Raw genomic sequence first — 15,449 nt, 5'->3', positions numbered from 1 at the left:
TTACATCAGATTTTTCTTTCCACTATTTTGAATGCTAATGGAACCAAATTAACTTGACAGTTACAAATGATTCTGACAAGTTCCTACTCTGCAAAAGTATCTTAGTCCAACTGATAAAGCAAAACAACCACCAGCAATTCTCAATACAGCATCAGCTCTGTCTGCACTAGTAAAAAGGAAGAGAAACACAAGTAATACTCTAATCTGCAAACCATGAAAACACATGGCCAGGTTAGCTAACTGCTCAGCTGTAATGGTAAACTTTGCTATAGCCAACGATAGGTCCCGCAAATGCATAACTGGTATCTAATACTGCATATCTTTCACCTGCTTTTAGGAGGCTTACTTAAATACATTGAGGAGATAGTTTTAATAGTATTCTATGGCATCCCATTTTCATTTACTAATGTTGTATAACACAATTACTGCTATTAGGTCACAAACACTTCTTCCTGCATACAATTATTTTAATACTTACTGAATATGACATCTGGATTTTAGTATTAGGAACCAGTTTCACCTTTCCTTCACTAGTTAGATTAACATCAACAATTCGATTTCCATTAAAACCTATTTCAAGTTTTTTGTAGGTCCAAAGATAATAATCTTCTCCATTTTCATCTCCTTCACCAACAATACCTACAAAAGAAGTAACACTTTATACAAAGTAATATCACTTAATACCTAAAATGTTAGAAACTAAAAGCTCATAAAAATGCTTTTAGAAAAAAGTAGTATTACCATTATTCCTCATAGTTAGAAAAAGATAAAAGGACAGGCTGAACTTCCACTCTTTGCTAACTGCTTCAAAAAACAAGCCATGGTCACACCATGGTAAAAAAGTGATTAACAGCTCAGCATAACTTATTATTAATTTGATCCTCAAAGTTCATGCTTTGTCATTAGTATCACTTTCATTGTAATAATTATCACTGTATATATATATACTATGCCCTAATATCTCAAAATTTCAGGGAAGTGCCATATTACTATTTGACAAGGTTACCCAGATAGTAGTGGTAAAACTAAAATTAAAAGCCAAGGTCTCCAGAGGCCCAGATCAGTAGTTTTTCTAGTAACCTATGATCTACCCATTCCTAGTGGGCTGCACATATTGTATATGGGTAACAAAACTTAAAATGCCTCCTCTTTACACCTTAAGTACTAGACCTACCACTGGAAGTCATCAAAATGAAAGGAGTGAAGGTACAGAGTAATGAGGCAATAGTTTAAAATGATCATTTTGATCATGATTTGGGATACTGGAAAAGGAAGACCCAAATAGTATGAGGTCAAAAGGTGGTAGCTGAAGATCTATTTCTTGTACCTTATACTGTCAGCTATTTATCCCATGTTCCCTACCCAAGCCTATTTACTTCCCAAGAGCCTTATGTTCTAAAAGTTACTCCCTAGGGCCTTCCCTCTATGGTCAATGCATCTCATTAAAATATTAGGGGGTAAATGATCATTTCTTTTTAAGGATTATTTGCTTGTCCAGCAGTTGTTCTCTCTAACTGGTACAAATTCAGTGAATACAGTCTCATTTTGTTTGGCGTTGTAGAGGAATAATGAAATCCTTCTAATATTTTCATCAAAGTTTATTTACCTATCTACTCTGAAAACCCTGGAGATAGAAACACAGATGCACCAAGTAAGAAGCTATTCTCTCAGAGGCTTTTAAAACTCTGAAACCTTTACCCCAAGAAAAATTCAAATAAGAATTTTTTTCCTGACAGGGTTCCAATGGTTCAGATATTCTAAAACACCAAAAAGTATCTCTCCTAAACATGGGAGACCTGGAATCCCAAAGCTAAGAAAGATTTATTTTAAGACTTGGAAAGCACAGTTGCCACGCTGCTTATGAGGCCCACAGAAATGACTAAAAAAACCCTAGTGCTCCATATAAGAAACAAGTGCTCCTTAAACAATGGAAAAGAACAGGAGAGGAACCTGACCTCTCACCAAAAATAGAGGAAACCCACCCAGACTTAATGAGTTCTCCTGACCTAAAGGCTCAGAAATCTTCAGTGAATATTCAACACATCTTCTTGCTGCCCTTCTTGCTGATCCCAGAAATATTAATGTAATACTAAATACAATCATTTATGTGAAATGCTTGTCATTTATACCTAATTACCTAATTAACATGCAATATAGCAATGCATACAATTCTATCTTGAGATTAACTTCCTTAAAAATTTCATCTTAGTACCACATTAAACTCTGGTCTGGTATGTTCGGTCTTCCAGTTTGCTGCTCATGAATATAGCAGTTTGCTAACAATTTTAAAAATTAGAGTGTTCATTATATGTAAGAACAGGTGTCCAAAGACTAAAAAAAAAACCCCACAAAACCACTGAGAAAATAATGTGATCAAACATGCTGACTATGCTTTGCAATTTAAATAATTTAATCAAGTTCAACACAACGTCTAGATTATGCATAAACTTGTATTAACTATGCCATAACTGTTCTCCATTAATACAGATTAACAAGAGCTAAAACATAAAAAAAATTTTATATATAATTTTGGAAAATAAGAAACTAGCAAAACTAACTCTTTCAGGAAGTTATGTCTAAAAACCATACTGCCATAGTTCCACATGAGAGAAAGCCAAAATAAAACTTCAAAATCTATTCAGTTCTTTTGATTATATTTCACAGAATAAGTCAAAATAACACATGAGAAAAATGTGGAGGGGATGGATATTTCAGATTTTTCAAAGCACTTTCTTTTTAATTTTTAAAGAATATTTATAGTGTACATATTCATGTACACATGAGTATATACATGTGCCAAAATTCATCAAGCTCTACACTAAGATATGTGTGCTAGAGGATGGGGCAGGCTATGGGGTTTAATACCATGACTGAAAAGTCATACTGTATAAAAGTTATATTTTGAGGGAGTTTCATGTAAGGTTTGACAGTGTCAAAAATCCTTCAGGTAACAGGGGACCATGAAATTGGTATTAAAATCGTTCTTCGGAAAATACTGAAAACATATTCACTGATTCAGTGCATGATTACTTTTAACAGGGTCATTACATAATTCTTGTTTGTTATGCAAACACCCCAAACTCTACATACACCCAGTACCTACCCCATATTGGCAAGTCATCTATGTACATCTGGTACCAGTAGTGATTTTTGATCGCGTACACAAACGCATCTCTCTTTTCCTTATCTAAGTCGATTTCACAGTAAGTGGCTGGCATCACATCATCTGTGTAAAGTAAAGGCCACAAATTAGTCTGTGGTTTGTGACATGATTATAGAGAAAATAACAAGAAAAAAGCCAACATTTCCTGAAGCTAAAATTTCCATTCATAATGTTAAATCTGGGTGATAAATGAGGGCCCAGTATAGAATTCTTTCCTTTTTTGTGTATGTTCAAGATTTTTGACAGTGAAAAAAATTTTAATCCTTTATTTCCAAAGATCATCTAAGTGAAGATATTGTCACTTATATGAAGAAAATTACACAAGAACATTTACAAAGTAATTTTAAAATGAGTAAGTTGATTTAAAAAGCAAAAATAAAAAAACTTAAAACATAAAGTTTTAATTTAATATATACAAAAACTCAAGAATATGATCCTAAATAGAACTAACAATTTCTAGCTGCAAGGTCACTAAGATAAATACTCATTTTAACATTCTTGGAAATGAAAGTCACTAGAGGCCACAGATCCTATGAGGAGTCTTCATAATGAGGAAAATTAAAATGCAAACCTCTATCTAGCAGGTGTCACCATTTATAAATTACTCAAAAGTACCCTACAGATGAGTCATTTCTACTTCTTTACTGCTTTAAAAAATACTACTACCATAATACTGTTCAGATGATCTCTAGCTTATAAACCTTTCAAAAATGTGCTTATAAATAAGGACTAGGGATATAATGTACAACATGACAACTAAAACCAACACTGCTGTATGATATATAGGAAAGTTGTTAAGAGAGTGAATTCTAAGAGTTCTCATCACAAGGAGAAAAATTTGTTTTCCCTTATTCTTTTCTTTTTATTGTATCTATATGAGAAGACGGATGCTAGCTGAACCTATTGTGATAATCATTTCACAATGCATGTAAACCAAACCATCATGCTGTATGTCTTAAACTTATAGAGTGATGTATGTCAATTATTTCTAAATAAAACTGGGAAAGAATGTGCTCATGGTCATTAGTTTCTTTTTTTTTTTATTAAGGTATCATTGATATACACCCTTATGAAGGATCCACATGAAAAACAATGTGGTTACTACATTCACCCATTTATTGAGTCCCCTCCCACCCCATTGCAGTCACTGTCCATCAGTGTAGTAAGATGCCACAGAGTCACTACTTGTCGTGTCTGCTGTACTGTTTTCCCCATGACTCCCCCAACACCATGTGTACTAATCATAATAACCCTCAATCCCCGCCTCCCCACCCATCCTCCCCTCCCCTCCCCTCCCCTCCCCTCCCCCTTGGTAACCGCTAGTCCCTTCTAGGAGTCTGTGAGTCTGCTGCTGTTTTGTTATGGTCATTAGTTTCTAAACAAAATCCAAACACCTGCAAACACTCTAGATGTCCATCAAAAGGATTATATTGCTTTTGTATATTACTTAGGCAATTAGGAAAAAAAAATCTTAACAACTAAAAAGAAAGCATGTTTGTGTTTAACTTTTCCTTGGTTATTGGTTATTTAGAACTTGAAATGCAATTTACCCCCAAGAAACAATGTTAAATTTCTTTAAATGTTGACTAAAACTTCTTAAACATAAATTCAGCCAAATCTTGATTAATAGCCAGCTGCAAAGTTATTTCTATGAGGAAAAGCAATCTAAGTTATAACTCCAGACACCAACAACATGTCTCCCCAATCCTCAACAGAGAGAACGGCTTCCTCTTATTATAGCTTAGCCCAGAGCTGGGCACCCGGAAATCACACCATCACACATCACCAAAGATGTCAGGAAACACTGAAGTCCCATGGAAGAGGGACATAGAAATAAACTTACTCTCAAAGTAGGAGGAAAAAAACTGCCTTGTCTCCTACAACAACAGCTCCCACACAGATTTTCTTTCTACCCAAGCCCTTTAAGGCAGCAAGTAATGTAAGATTTTTACAATAGCAAAACTGAGCCTGAGCAAAGGGGAAGGAAAAGAAGGGTTAAGGCATGAGATTGTTATAAAAGGTTCCTACAGCAGAAACTAGGAGAACTGGAAGCAAGAGGTCCAAAACAGGATTGCCATGGAGTGTGATAGTGTACAAAGGGCAGCATGCAGCTATAGAGAGACAAAGGCCCAAAGGAAGGTCCAGGCTTGGGCAGCAACAAATGGCTCCAGTGGCTGTGGGAAAACTCACAGCTACTCTGCAATGCCACCAAGTCCTTGATATTACAATCAGACATTCACTGATAATCATCAACAATACAGTCGTTTTGTGTATGAAGTTCTGAGATATACAATATGACATTTACCTATATGAAGCTTTTAAAAGATTCCTCATTGTCTGAACTTTAGTTCAATTCTCTTTCCCAACTATCTGTCAACCTCTACATACTGTAGCCAAAACTCAACTACTTGTAGTTCCACATCTTGTGCTCTGGACCCTGGACACTTTTGCTTATGCCATAAAACTCCTCAAATGGCCATCCTGAAATCTGTCCCATCCTCCCACCTTCTCCTTAACAGAGTAATTCCTGATTCCCCACCCTTCACATCTCTCAAACCCCATAGCCTGCCCCATCCTCTGAAGTCTCATGGCTTTCTCTCCACACCTCTCTATGGTACCTAGGCCTGTACCACTTAAAACCTTATACTAGTATCTCACTCCTCAAAAAGACCATCAGGTCTTGAGAGTTACATCTATAACTGATTATATACCTTTTTACCCCCCAGCTATACCTGTTCTAGATCCTGGCACAGAGCAGACACTAAACAAAAGAACAAAAATTTTAACATTTAAGGAGCATGATTTTTGCATTTATTCAGCAAAGGAAATCACTAAGTATATTAGAGTATATACATATATGTGTATCTGGGTATGACAGGGGTGTAGGTAGGTGTGTGTGTGTGTGTGTGTGTGTGTATGGAGAAAATGCCAATATAAACAAAATTTTTTAGCAGAATATCTCAGAAGGACTGACAAAGTGGTCTTGAAGAATATCTTTCAGTGATGTAAACTTAAGGAAAGAAATGTGGTAAGAGGGAATCCTCTGTTTAAGGCAGACTATAAAAAGGGCCTCGGCTGGTCATATTTTAATGAAAGGCCTCTTGGAAGCATGTAGGCAAATACAACATCAAAAATAACTGAAGAACATGGTTGCTCAACTGAAATAGCACTTTTCTCAGGAGGGAGCCACTTTGAAGACAACAAATGTAACATGTCTGAATATGCCAAATCATTATTCAGCACTCGATGTAACTGGAAAACAATCTGAAAAATCTATCACCATAAACCACTGCTTTAAAATATCAATAGGGCATACCTTTTGAAAGGAAAGGAGCGACACATAGCAGCAATTCACCGGAGAGTTCCGCTTTATTAGGGAAAGGTGCTGGGTTATATAGGAGGGGGCATGATTGATTGAGGTGTCACTTCTACGGGGCTGGTGGCTGTTGGCTAGGTGCTGGGATTGGGAGGGGGGCAAGAGGTGATTGGGCTTCAGGTGGCGCCGGCGGGAACTGAGGACCCCGAAGAGAAGCCGGAAGTTTGCCATCTTACTGGTGGGGACCCTTCATTCCCCCCTTTCTCCTCTATGGGTTTGTGGACGTTGCTTTCTCTCTGGCTGCTTCCTGCTGAACAGGGGCGGAGAAGGGAGTGAGGGCTTGAGGATTGGGAGGAAAGGGTTGATAGGACTCCCCGCAGTAAGGACGAGTAGATGTGGACTTCTTCAGGTTTGGAAATCAATGAAGGTTCCCTGTAACCATAGGTTGGCCAAGAGGATATGGGTGTCAGGAGCCAGGCGTCTGCGGCTATTGTTTCCAGGAACAGTTTCCAGTGGAGAGAGGGGTCCATCTCAGCGTGTGGTGAGGAGGTCACGTGAGGGTGAGGGATCTTCTGTGGCCAGAAGCTGGTAGTTCCTGAGTAAAAGCTGGTTGAAAGCTTGATTAGAGATTTTTCCGACTTGGGATTTGATGAACTTTATTATACAGGGTAAGAAGAGACAGGCGAGAAGAATGATTATTATGGGGCCTGCAATGGGCCAGAGCCAGGTGAGGAGGGGGTTTGTTAGTATTGAAGAGAATGGGTTGGAATTGGAAGCAGAGTGGAGACTGGAGGCAAGGTCAGTGAGTTTGGTAATGTCAGTTTCTACAATGCCAGATTCGTTGATGTAATAGCAGCACTCTTCCCAGAGGAAGATGCAGGTGCCGCCCTTCTCGGCTGTAAGCAGATCTAGGGCCCGCCGGTTTTGAAGGGTGACTTTAGCTAGCGAAGTGACCTGTCTTTGGAGAGAGGCTAGAGAATCGGCAGTGGATGTCAGGGCTCCCTCAAGTTTGGCGTTGAGATCTCTTAACTGCCTATAGAGAGTGACCCAAGGCTTCTCCCGAAAACCCTGCCCCAATGGCTGAGGTGATCAAAGAGCTACTGACCATGATGGGAAGGAAAGCAGCTCTTTTTGTGCGCGAGGGCAAGGGAGGTTGGAGCTCAAGAAATTCTGCCATGCTGTAAAGTGTTAACTGTGGGATTAGGGTGACGAGAATGCAGGGTGTATCGGAGTTGAGAGGCAGTGAGTTGAAAAGACTATTACACTAAAAGAAGTGTCCCGGTTGCGTAAAAGTCTTAGAGCCAGAGGTAGGGGTGTAGATAGAGAGGCAGTGAAGTGCGCTGGAGGGGGGTGGAGTTGGGCCTACACAGTGGTGGATGGTGAGATTATCTGCGTATTCTGGTTCCCATAGGGGTATGTCTGCCAGGGGGCAGAGGGGTTGTCTTTCTGCATGGAAGGAGTAGTTGGAAATATTAAGGGGCACGGCGGCCAGCAGTGGGCGCTGTAGTGATGCACACAAGAAACAATTGGCTGTGTTAAGGGTGTGGTTGAGAAAGATGGTGGTGTCCTGAATGAGCTGTAATGAAGAGTAGGAGAAATGGGAAGAGGGGTGGGGATAAGAAGATGAAGAGGCGCTATCAAGAGTTTGGATAATGACTTTTTCGGAATGTCTGCTATCTGATGCAACTTGAGAGATCTGGGAATGAGAGGGAACATTCTTTCGAGAGATATGAAGGGTACTGTGGGGGGTCGAGGACTCCCCGTAGTAAACTGAGGCTGTGACTCTGGCAGCGCATCGAGATCCCAGGGATCTGGGATTAATAAGGAGAATGAGCTGTTGGGATATTTCATGAAACGGTTGGAGGAGTAATACTGTGGGTACTGGAAGTCACCCATGTAGTGAATGGCGCAAGACTAGTAGGGACATCTCCCGTAGGTGTCTGGCCATCGCCTGCAATAGGCTTGTTTTTGGTCATAGAGGAAGCAGAGGTAGGGAGAATAAGGGTAGCTGCTAGTGAACACTTCAGTGGAGGGAGGAAAGTGGAGGTATAAAGGCTCGGAGCAGCTTTTCAGAGGGCAGTCTGGTGTGGCAATGAGGGCAGTAACTTTTGTTTGATGCTGTGTGTAAGTCTCTCTGACTTTGAATCGCCATACTAAGGAGGCTGGGGTGGTGGGGAAGACAATAGGAATGAGGAAAAAAAGTGAGAGAGCAGTAAAGGAGGAAAAAGTCATGATTCGGGTATGGATGGCAAAGGGGGTGAACGGGATTTTGGAGGAAAGAGGACAGTAAGGTCAGGAGTCTGGAGGGAGGGAGAGTCTGTAAACTTTTGTAAGTTAAGAGATCTTTTAGGTGATGTGGGGACAGAATGGTAAGGGGTGCCCTGAATGTCAGTTTATGAGCTTCTTCCTGCAAGAGCTGTCTAGCGGCTAATGCTCGTAGGCAGGGGGCCCATCCCCGAACTGTGGGGTCTAATTGCTTGGAGAGATAAGCTACTGGGGCAAAGGATGGGCCATAATATTGGCCTAGGACTCCTAGAGCTTGACTGGACCTCTCATGAATGTATAATGAGAAGGGCTTCGACAAATCAGGAAGATGGAGAGCTGGGGCTTCCACAAGGGCTTGACAGAGCTTAATGAAGGAGTGTCGGGGTGAGGAGGATAATGGTTTTTTAGGGGGGCTCTTGCTGAGGTCGTATAGGGGTCTTGCCAACAGGGTGCAGGGAGAAGTTAGGGATCTACGTTCTAAAATATCTAGCTAGGCTTAGAAAGGGCCTAGAAAGGAAAGGATTTTTGTCTTGGTTTTGGGAATGGGCAGGTCAGAGAGGAGCCATTTTCTGTCTAAGGTAATGGACTTTCTTTGTTGAGATAGAAGGAATCTGAGGTAAGTGAAAGGAGGGGAAGAGATTTGAGCTTTGAGGGGGGATACTCGGTAACTTCTGGAAGCTAGAAAGTTAAGTAGGGAGGCAGTGTCAAGTTGAGACTGTTCCCACGAGAGACTGCAGAGTAGAAGATTGTCTATGTCTTATAAGGTGGACTTGGAGTGATCATGATGAAACTGTTTGAGGTCCTGAGCTAGGACCTGTCTAAAAATATGGGGACTATCTCGGAAGCTTTGTGGCAAAACTGACCAAGTGAGTTGTTTAGAATGTCTTGTGTATGGGTCCGTCCAGGTGAAGATGAAAAAATCTTGGGAGCAGGGGTCTAGAGGGATAGAAAAATGGGTCTTTGAGATCTAGGACTGAGAAGTGGGATGCTGAGGCTGTATGGATTTGGAACTAAGGGATGGATAGGGACAATGGCTATGTTGATGAGGCGAAGGTCTTGGACAAGGCGGAAAGATCCGTTGGTTTTTTTAACAGCTAATATGGGGGTATTAAATGGGGAGTGAGTGGGTCTGCTTGAATGATGGGTTGGAGGCCTATGAGGGCTGAAGTGGTTAGGGGGTATTGGGCCTGACAGATATACTGAGAGGGGTCACATAATTTGATAGAGGCAGGGGGACATAGGGCCACGGAGGGGCTTGTAATGTCCCAAACTTTGGGATTTACAGGGTGTATGAGGGCAGAACCGGAGTTTTCATTGGGTAGAGGGGGGTCATCGGCCATGAGGGCCTTCAGAAAGGGAGTACTGGGGGCTGTGGGAGTGGATATAGTTATGGAAACGTGGAGGAGGGAAAGGATGTCTCGTCCTAGTAAAGGGATGGGACACTGGGGCATAACCAGGAAGGAGTGGGAGAAAGGTATGGGATTGTCTTGGATTGTGCATAAAAGGGTGGGTGGGGGGTTTAATGGGAAAATCTGTTTACCTCCTACTCTGACTATAGGAGTAATGGCTGGCGTGGTAGGGCCCCGGTATTCTCACAAGACTGAGAAGGTGGCTCCTGTATCTAGGAGGAAGGAGATGGGGTGACCGTCTACTGTTAGAGTAACCCTGGGCTCCTGTTTGGTGATGGAAATGGTCGGGCGAGAAGCCCCCGGGCCCCATCAATCTTCTTCTGCCAGCCCCACTACAGAGGGCTTAGGATGGGGGTTGTTCGTCCAGCCTCCCCTTTGGGTGGTTGGGCAATCAGACCCGCAGTGGCCCTTTTTGTGGCATCTGGGGCATGGGGTGGTAGGAGATCTGGGGGAGGGGCACGCCCTTGACCAATGTCCCTCTTTTCTGCACTTGAAACAAGCTCTTGGGGGGGCTTGTTTGTAGAGGGGCGCCCAGTTTGTGGTTTTATCAGCTGGGCCAACATCTGGAAATTGGCCTGATCAGCCTTTTGTTTACGGCATTCTTTCTCCTCCTCCCGCTTATGGAAGACTTTAAAGGCCACTGTTAGGATCTCAGTCTGTGGGGTAGCGGGGCCCTGTTCTAACTTTTTGAGTTTAGCTTTAATGTCGGGGTAGCCTTGAGCTAGGAAGTATGTCATAAGGACATGTCTTCCTTCAGGTGTTTCTGGGTCCAGGCTGGTATACTGTAATAGGGCTTGAGTGAGTCTGTCTAAGAACTCGGAGGGGATTTCATCTCTCTTTTGAATTATGTCTTGGAGCTTTTGAAAATTGACTACTTTACAAGCTGCCCTTTTACAGACCTGCTATTAAGCAGGAGGCAAAAATATCTCAAGAGCGGAGACTCATGGCGGTGTTATAATTTCAGTGTAGGTCTTGTTCGGGGACAGCAGTGGGGCCAGGGGGATAAGTGGGGTCAGTCCTGTGGGTTTCAGTAGCCTGCATTTGGGCGAAGTCCTAAACTCGTCTATGCTCTTCAGGGAGGATCAGTATTGGCCAGGAGCATGAAAATGTCATGATGTGTGAGGCTGTAAGACTGGAGGGTCTATTGAAACTCCCTGATGTATGTCATGGGATCAGTGGAAAAGGAACTTAGGCGTTTCTCTAGTTGGGCTAAATCTCTTAAGGAGAAAGGGATGTGAACGCGTACGCTGCCTTCGGATTCTGCTACCTCCCGGAGGGGGGCGATAATTTTGGGAGGCTCTTGGGACTGAGTCTGAGGGGGACTGAAGGGTTCTGGCTCAGTCTGTGGGGGAGTGACGCGGTCTAGCCGTGCCTAGTCGAGCAGGTCCTGAAGTGCAGAAGGGGGGCAAAGAAAATAAAGAAAGATAGAATCGGACCCACATGTCGCCAGCTAGCAGCCCAGCTGCTTACTTCTGCCGCTCTAGTTGGGCTTGAACTCATGACTTTGAATTAAGAGTCCCATGCTCTACTAACTGAGCTGCAGCAGGGCTCTAGTTAATTGCTTATGGAATACATAAACAGAATGTTCTTTGTTCTCCATTCCTGCCACATCTGCAAGTGGGGGAAGGGCATATTTAGAAGCAGGGGCGGTGTTTCTACACATCTTCAAGGTCTCCCTATTTTCAGAGTGAGGAGTCTTGGCAAGATATGTTTTTGTGGACAGATAACTTCTAAGGACTGCACCGGTTGTTCTCTAGCTTGTGCCTTCCCATGCTGCGTTCAGACATGGGGGAAGGTGCTTTCCCATTCTCCCTACAAACATGTGAGAAGACAAAGGCGGTCCCTAACAGGGGAGAAACAGGTGATGAGGGCAAAGACGGAGGAGGCTCTTGGGACCTAGTTAAAGGGGGGCTGAAAGGCTCAGGCTTAATCTGCAGGGAATGAAGGTGGAGGAGGTGAGATGGGGGAGGAGATGGTTGGGGAGGAAGGGAGAAGGGCTGTTGTAGGAGAAGAAGGGGAAGGGAGTGAACAGGAGGCTTCTGTGGGGGCGGCGGCTTGCAGGCTAGGAGAACTTGGAAGGGGGCGGGGAGAGGAGGAGGCGGAAAGCTTTCATATAGGGAATCTCCTTCCATTTTTTCAGGTGCTGGCAGTAGTTAAAAAGATCGCGAGTGATGTTAGGATCAAGAGTTCCCCCTGCAGGCCATTGGTTGTTATTGTCTAGGGGGTATGTCGGCCAATCTTGGGAGCAATATTTACGGAGAAGTTTTGGTTTTATATCAGGCGTCAGGGAGAAGGTAGCCAGATGCTTAAGCAGGCATTCAAGAGGTGAACTTTCAGGGAGGGATGAGGAGGCTCCCATGGCTAAAGGACAGAGAAGGAGACAAACAGGGGAAGACGAACGGAGATCCTCGGACTGGAAGCAGACCGCAAGGAGACAAAGGGCGTCCCCGATGATCCTTGGTGGTCTGCGGAAACTCGTATACGAGTCTGAATTTCTTGGGAAGTGTGGGTCGTCACCCAGACTTCCCTAAGAAGGCAGAGTGCCGGAGTCACGAGGTACCTAGCGCTAGGCGTTTTCGGCGGACGGAGCAGAAGGAGGAGGGGGGGAAAGGGAGCGTTCTCATCCACAAAGGAGTCACCTCGTTTATGGCTGTTGGAGGGGGGTGCCTGAGAGTTGGCCGCAGCCGTGAAGGCCTGAGGCGGGGAGAGTTCCCTCCTCATCCCCGAGCGTCAGGGCCCTGCCGGATGATCACGGTCAATGGCACTGCGATAGCTCGGGGAAGAGTGGCCAACCCCAGGGAAATTTTGCTTAAAAACTTTCAGCACTGATGGAAGGGATGGTGAATGCGTTTATGACTGTCAGAGGAGGGGCCTGAGCGTTCCCCGCAGCCATAAAGGCTTGAGGCGGGGATTTATGGCTTTTGGAGGAGGGGCCTGAGGGTCGGCCGCAGCCGTGAAGGCCTGAGGCGGGGAGCGTTCCCTCCTCATCCCCGAGCGTCAGGGCCTTGCCAGACGATCACGGTCAATGGCACTGCGATAGCTCAGGGAAGAGCGACCCACTCCGGGGGGAAAACTTACCTAAAGGCCAGAGAGGAGTGGTGAGTGTGATGAGCCAGCGCCGGAAAAAGAGGACGAGGGCAAGCTGCTGCTGGTGTCGGGGGAAGACGGGGCCCAGTTGGGGTGTCCCGTCTCCCGGGTTTTGGCACCAATGAAAGGAAAGGAGCGACACATAGCAGCAATTCACCGGAGAGTTCCGCTTTATTAGGGAAAGGTGCTGGGTTATATAGGAGGGGGCATGATTGATTGAGGTGTCACTTCTACGGGGCTGGTGGCTGTTGGCTAGGTGCTGGGATTGGGAGGGGGGCAAGAGGTGATTGGGCTTCAGGTGGCGCCGGCGGGAACTGAGGACCCCGAAGAGAAGCCGGAAGTTTGCCATCTTACTGGTGGGGACCCTTCACCTTTCTCAGATGAAATAGATACCTATGAATTCTGAAGAGGATGTAAGTAAGATTTTACCAATGTAAATACTTTTCATGGGAAAAAAATAATAAAACTGAAGTTCTAAAGTGGAAAATGTTAACACTAATTTTTCAAACAGAAAGCAAGGGTAGAGTCTGGATACTATATACCAGTAAGCCTGTCATCAGTTCTCAACGCCTCTCCAGACTAATAACAGAAGAGACAGTGAAAGCACTGAGAAAAGAATGTGATAACTACTTGGGAGCTCTCTGAGAAAATATCATGCCTTACTTTGTGCATTCTCTCTTTTGGTAGCATCACTGAACCAGAAAATCAGAAATATTCTACCTAAAATCCAGCAGCACTTAGTCAAGTTTCTCATGAAGTCACCATAGTCAAATTTATAGAGAAATGAGGGCAGAAACCTGAGTTTTAGTCTGGGTTCCACTACTTACTATGTGAATAAAAGTAAGTCACTTAACCTCCGTGAACCTCAGGTCCCTTAACTGGAAAACAGATAATAGTTATGCTATCTCCTTCCCAGAGTTGTTTTAAGGATTAAAAATGCCAATATATTCATAGATAGTGTTAAATTTCCTTGGGCCACACATCCCTTTGAGAATCCAATAAAAGTGGTATCTCTCTTGTCCTCCCAAAATGCACATTCACACAAAATTAAGTGTGCAATTTCCAATGGTCCATGGACCCCAGAACCCAGAACTTCCAGTTCAATTTTGTATACCCAGAGCTTACTGTGATGCTAGAGGACAGTAAGCATTCAAAAACTGCTCGATGAATTAAAAAAAAAAAAAAGGGGGGGTGGGGACCGGAAAATCTGGTATATTCACAGCTAATTAATCCCAACTAACCAAAGAATATTGATGAACTGGTCAACCTGGCCATATAAATGCATAGGTCAGCCTGTTTATTTTTTCATAGGTGGCTATTTGGCAACACATATCAAGAACTACCTTAAAAATGCTTATACTCTTTGATTCCACAATTTCACTTCTAAGAATTTATCCTAATAAAAATTTCAGGGATGGGTTTAAGTACTTTTGTGCTAGGATAGCCAAATGCATTGTTATTTCTAATAGCAAAAAAAAGGGGGGGGGTAGAGGGCAAGAAAAGCAAGAAAGGAAGGAAAATAATCAGAGTATTTTATAATTAGGAAATGGGAAATCACAACACCCAAGTTGTAGAATGTAATATAAACACATAAAAAGAGTAACAATATGAGGACAAACTCATTAAGATGCTAAGGAAAAAAAGAATAAAAACTAATTTATATATTAACTTACTAAATGAGTATTTAGAACAGTACTGGTACATAATATATATAAAGACCTAATTTTTAAAGATTTTAAGTAGATGAATGTAAAGGACGAAAGAAAATATTAATGACAATTAAATCCAGGTGGTTTTTATTTTCTTTTTACTATTTCTCTGTAGTTTCTAAATTTTGTGCACTGATCCGATATCACTGTTAAAATCAGAAAAAATAAATATATGTACATGCCTTTGAAAATAAAAAAAGATAGATGCCAATCTGAAGAAGAATGTTATCAATGGTTTGAATAAGAACTTGGAAAAAGGCAATGCTATTCAAATTTGCAGTAAGCACAAGATTTAAGGAATTGCTAATACCAAGAATTCAAAACACCTAGATTCAAGATTCAACACAAAATTCAAATTATTTGGTCTGGCTCAAACACTGGTTGAAATTGAAACCAACAGGACAAAATGCTGTATCAAGTTCCCAGACTGCAATTAAGCAAGGCAGATTAACCACAGCATGTGTCTTTTCCCTCCTGAAACTCCATTAAAATGTCAATAA

General features: G+C 42.8%; 1 protein-coding gene and 1 long non-coding RNA gene across 2 annotated transcripts in view; both read right to left on the bottom strand.

The window, feature by feature from the left end:
- The window catches only part of TM9SF3 (transmembrane 9 superfamily member 3), a 68,165-nt gene that overhangs the window by 39,952 nt on the left and 12,764 nt on the right, over nucleotides 1–15,449 (bottom strand). Inside the window, exons 3-4 of the mRNA XM_037015774.2 lie at nucleotides 3,104–3,226; nucleotides 479–639 (exon numbers count right to left, since the gene is read on the bottom strand). Coding sequence (XP_036871669.1) covers nucleotides 479–639; nucleotides 3,104–3,226 — 284 coding nt within the window. The remainder of the gene's footprint in view (nucleotides 1–478; nucleotides 640–3,103; nucleotides 3,227–15,449) is intronic.
- On the bottom strand, nucleotides 6,514–13,368 carry LOC140850375 (uncharacterized). Its single transcript, XR_012133095.1, has 2 exons — nucleotides 13,232–13,368; nucleotides 6,514–7,085 (listed from the first exon to the last, which is right to left on the bottom strand). It is a non-coding gene; the product is annotated as an uncharacterized lncRNA (long non-coding RNA).

Source organism: Manis javanica, chromosome 7, assembly GCF_040802235.1.
Source record: "Manis javanica isolate MJ-LG chromosome 7, MJ_LKY, whole genome shotgun sequence".
Taxonomy (NCBI): domain Eukaryota; kingdom Metazoa; phylum Chordata; class Mammalia; order Pholidota; family Manidae; genus Manis; species Manis javanica.
This window is presented reverse-complemented; position numbering and strand designations above follow the sequence as displayed.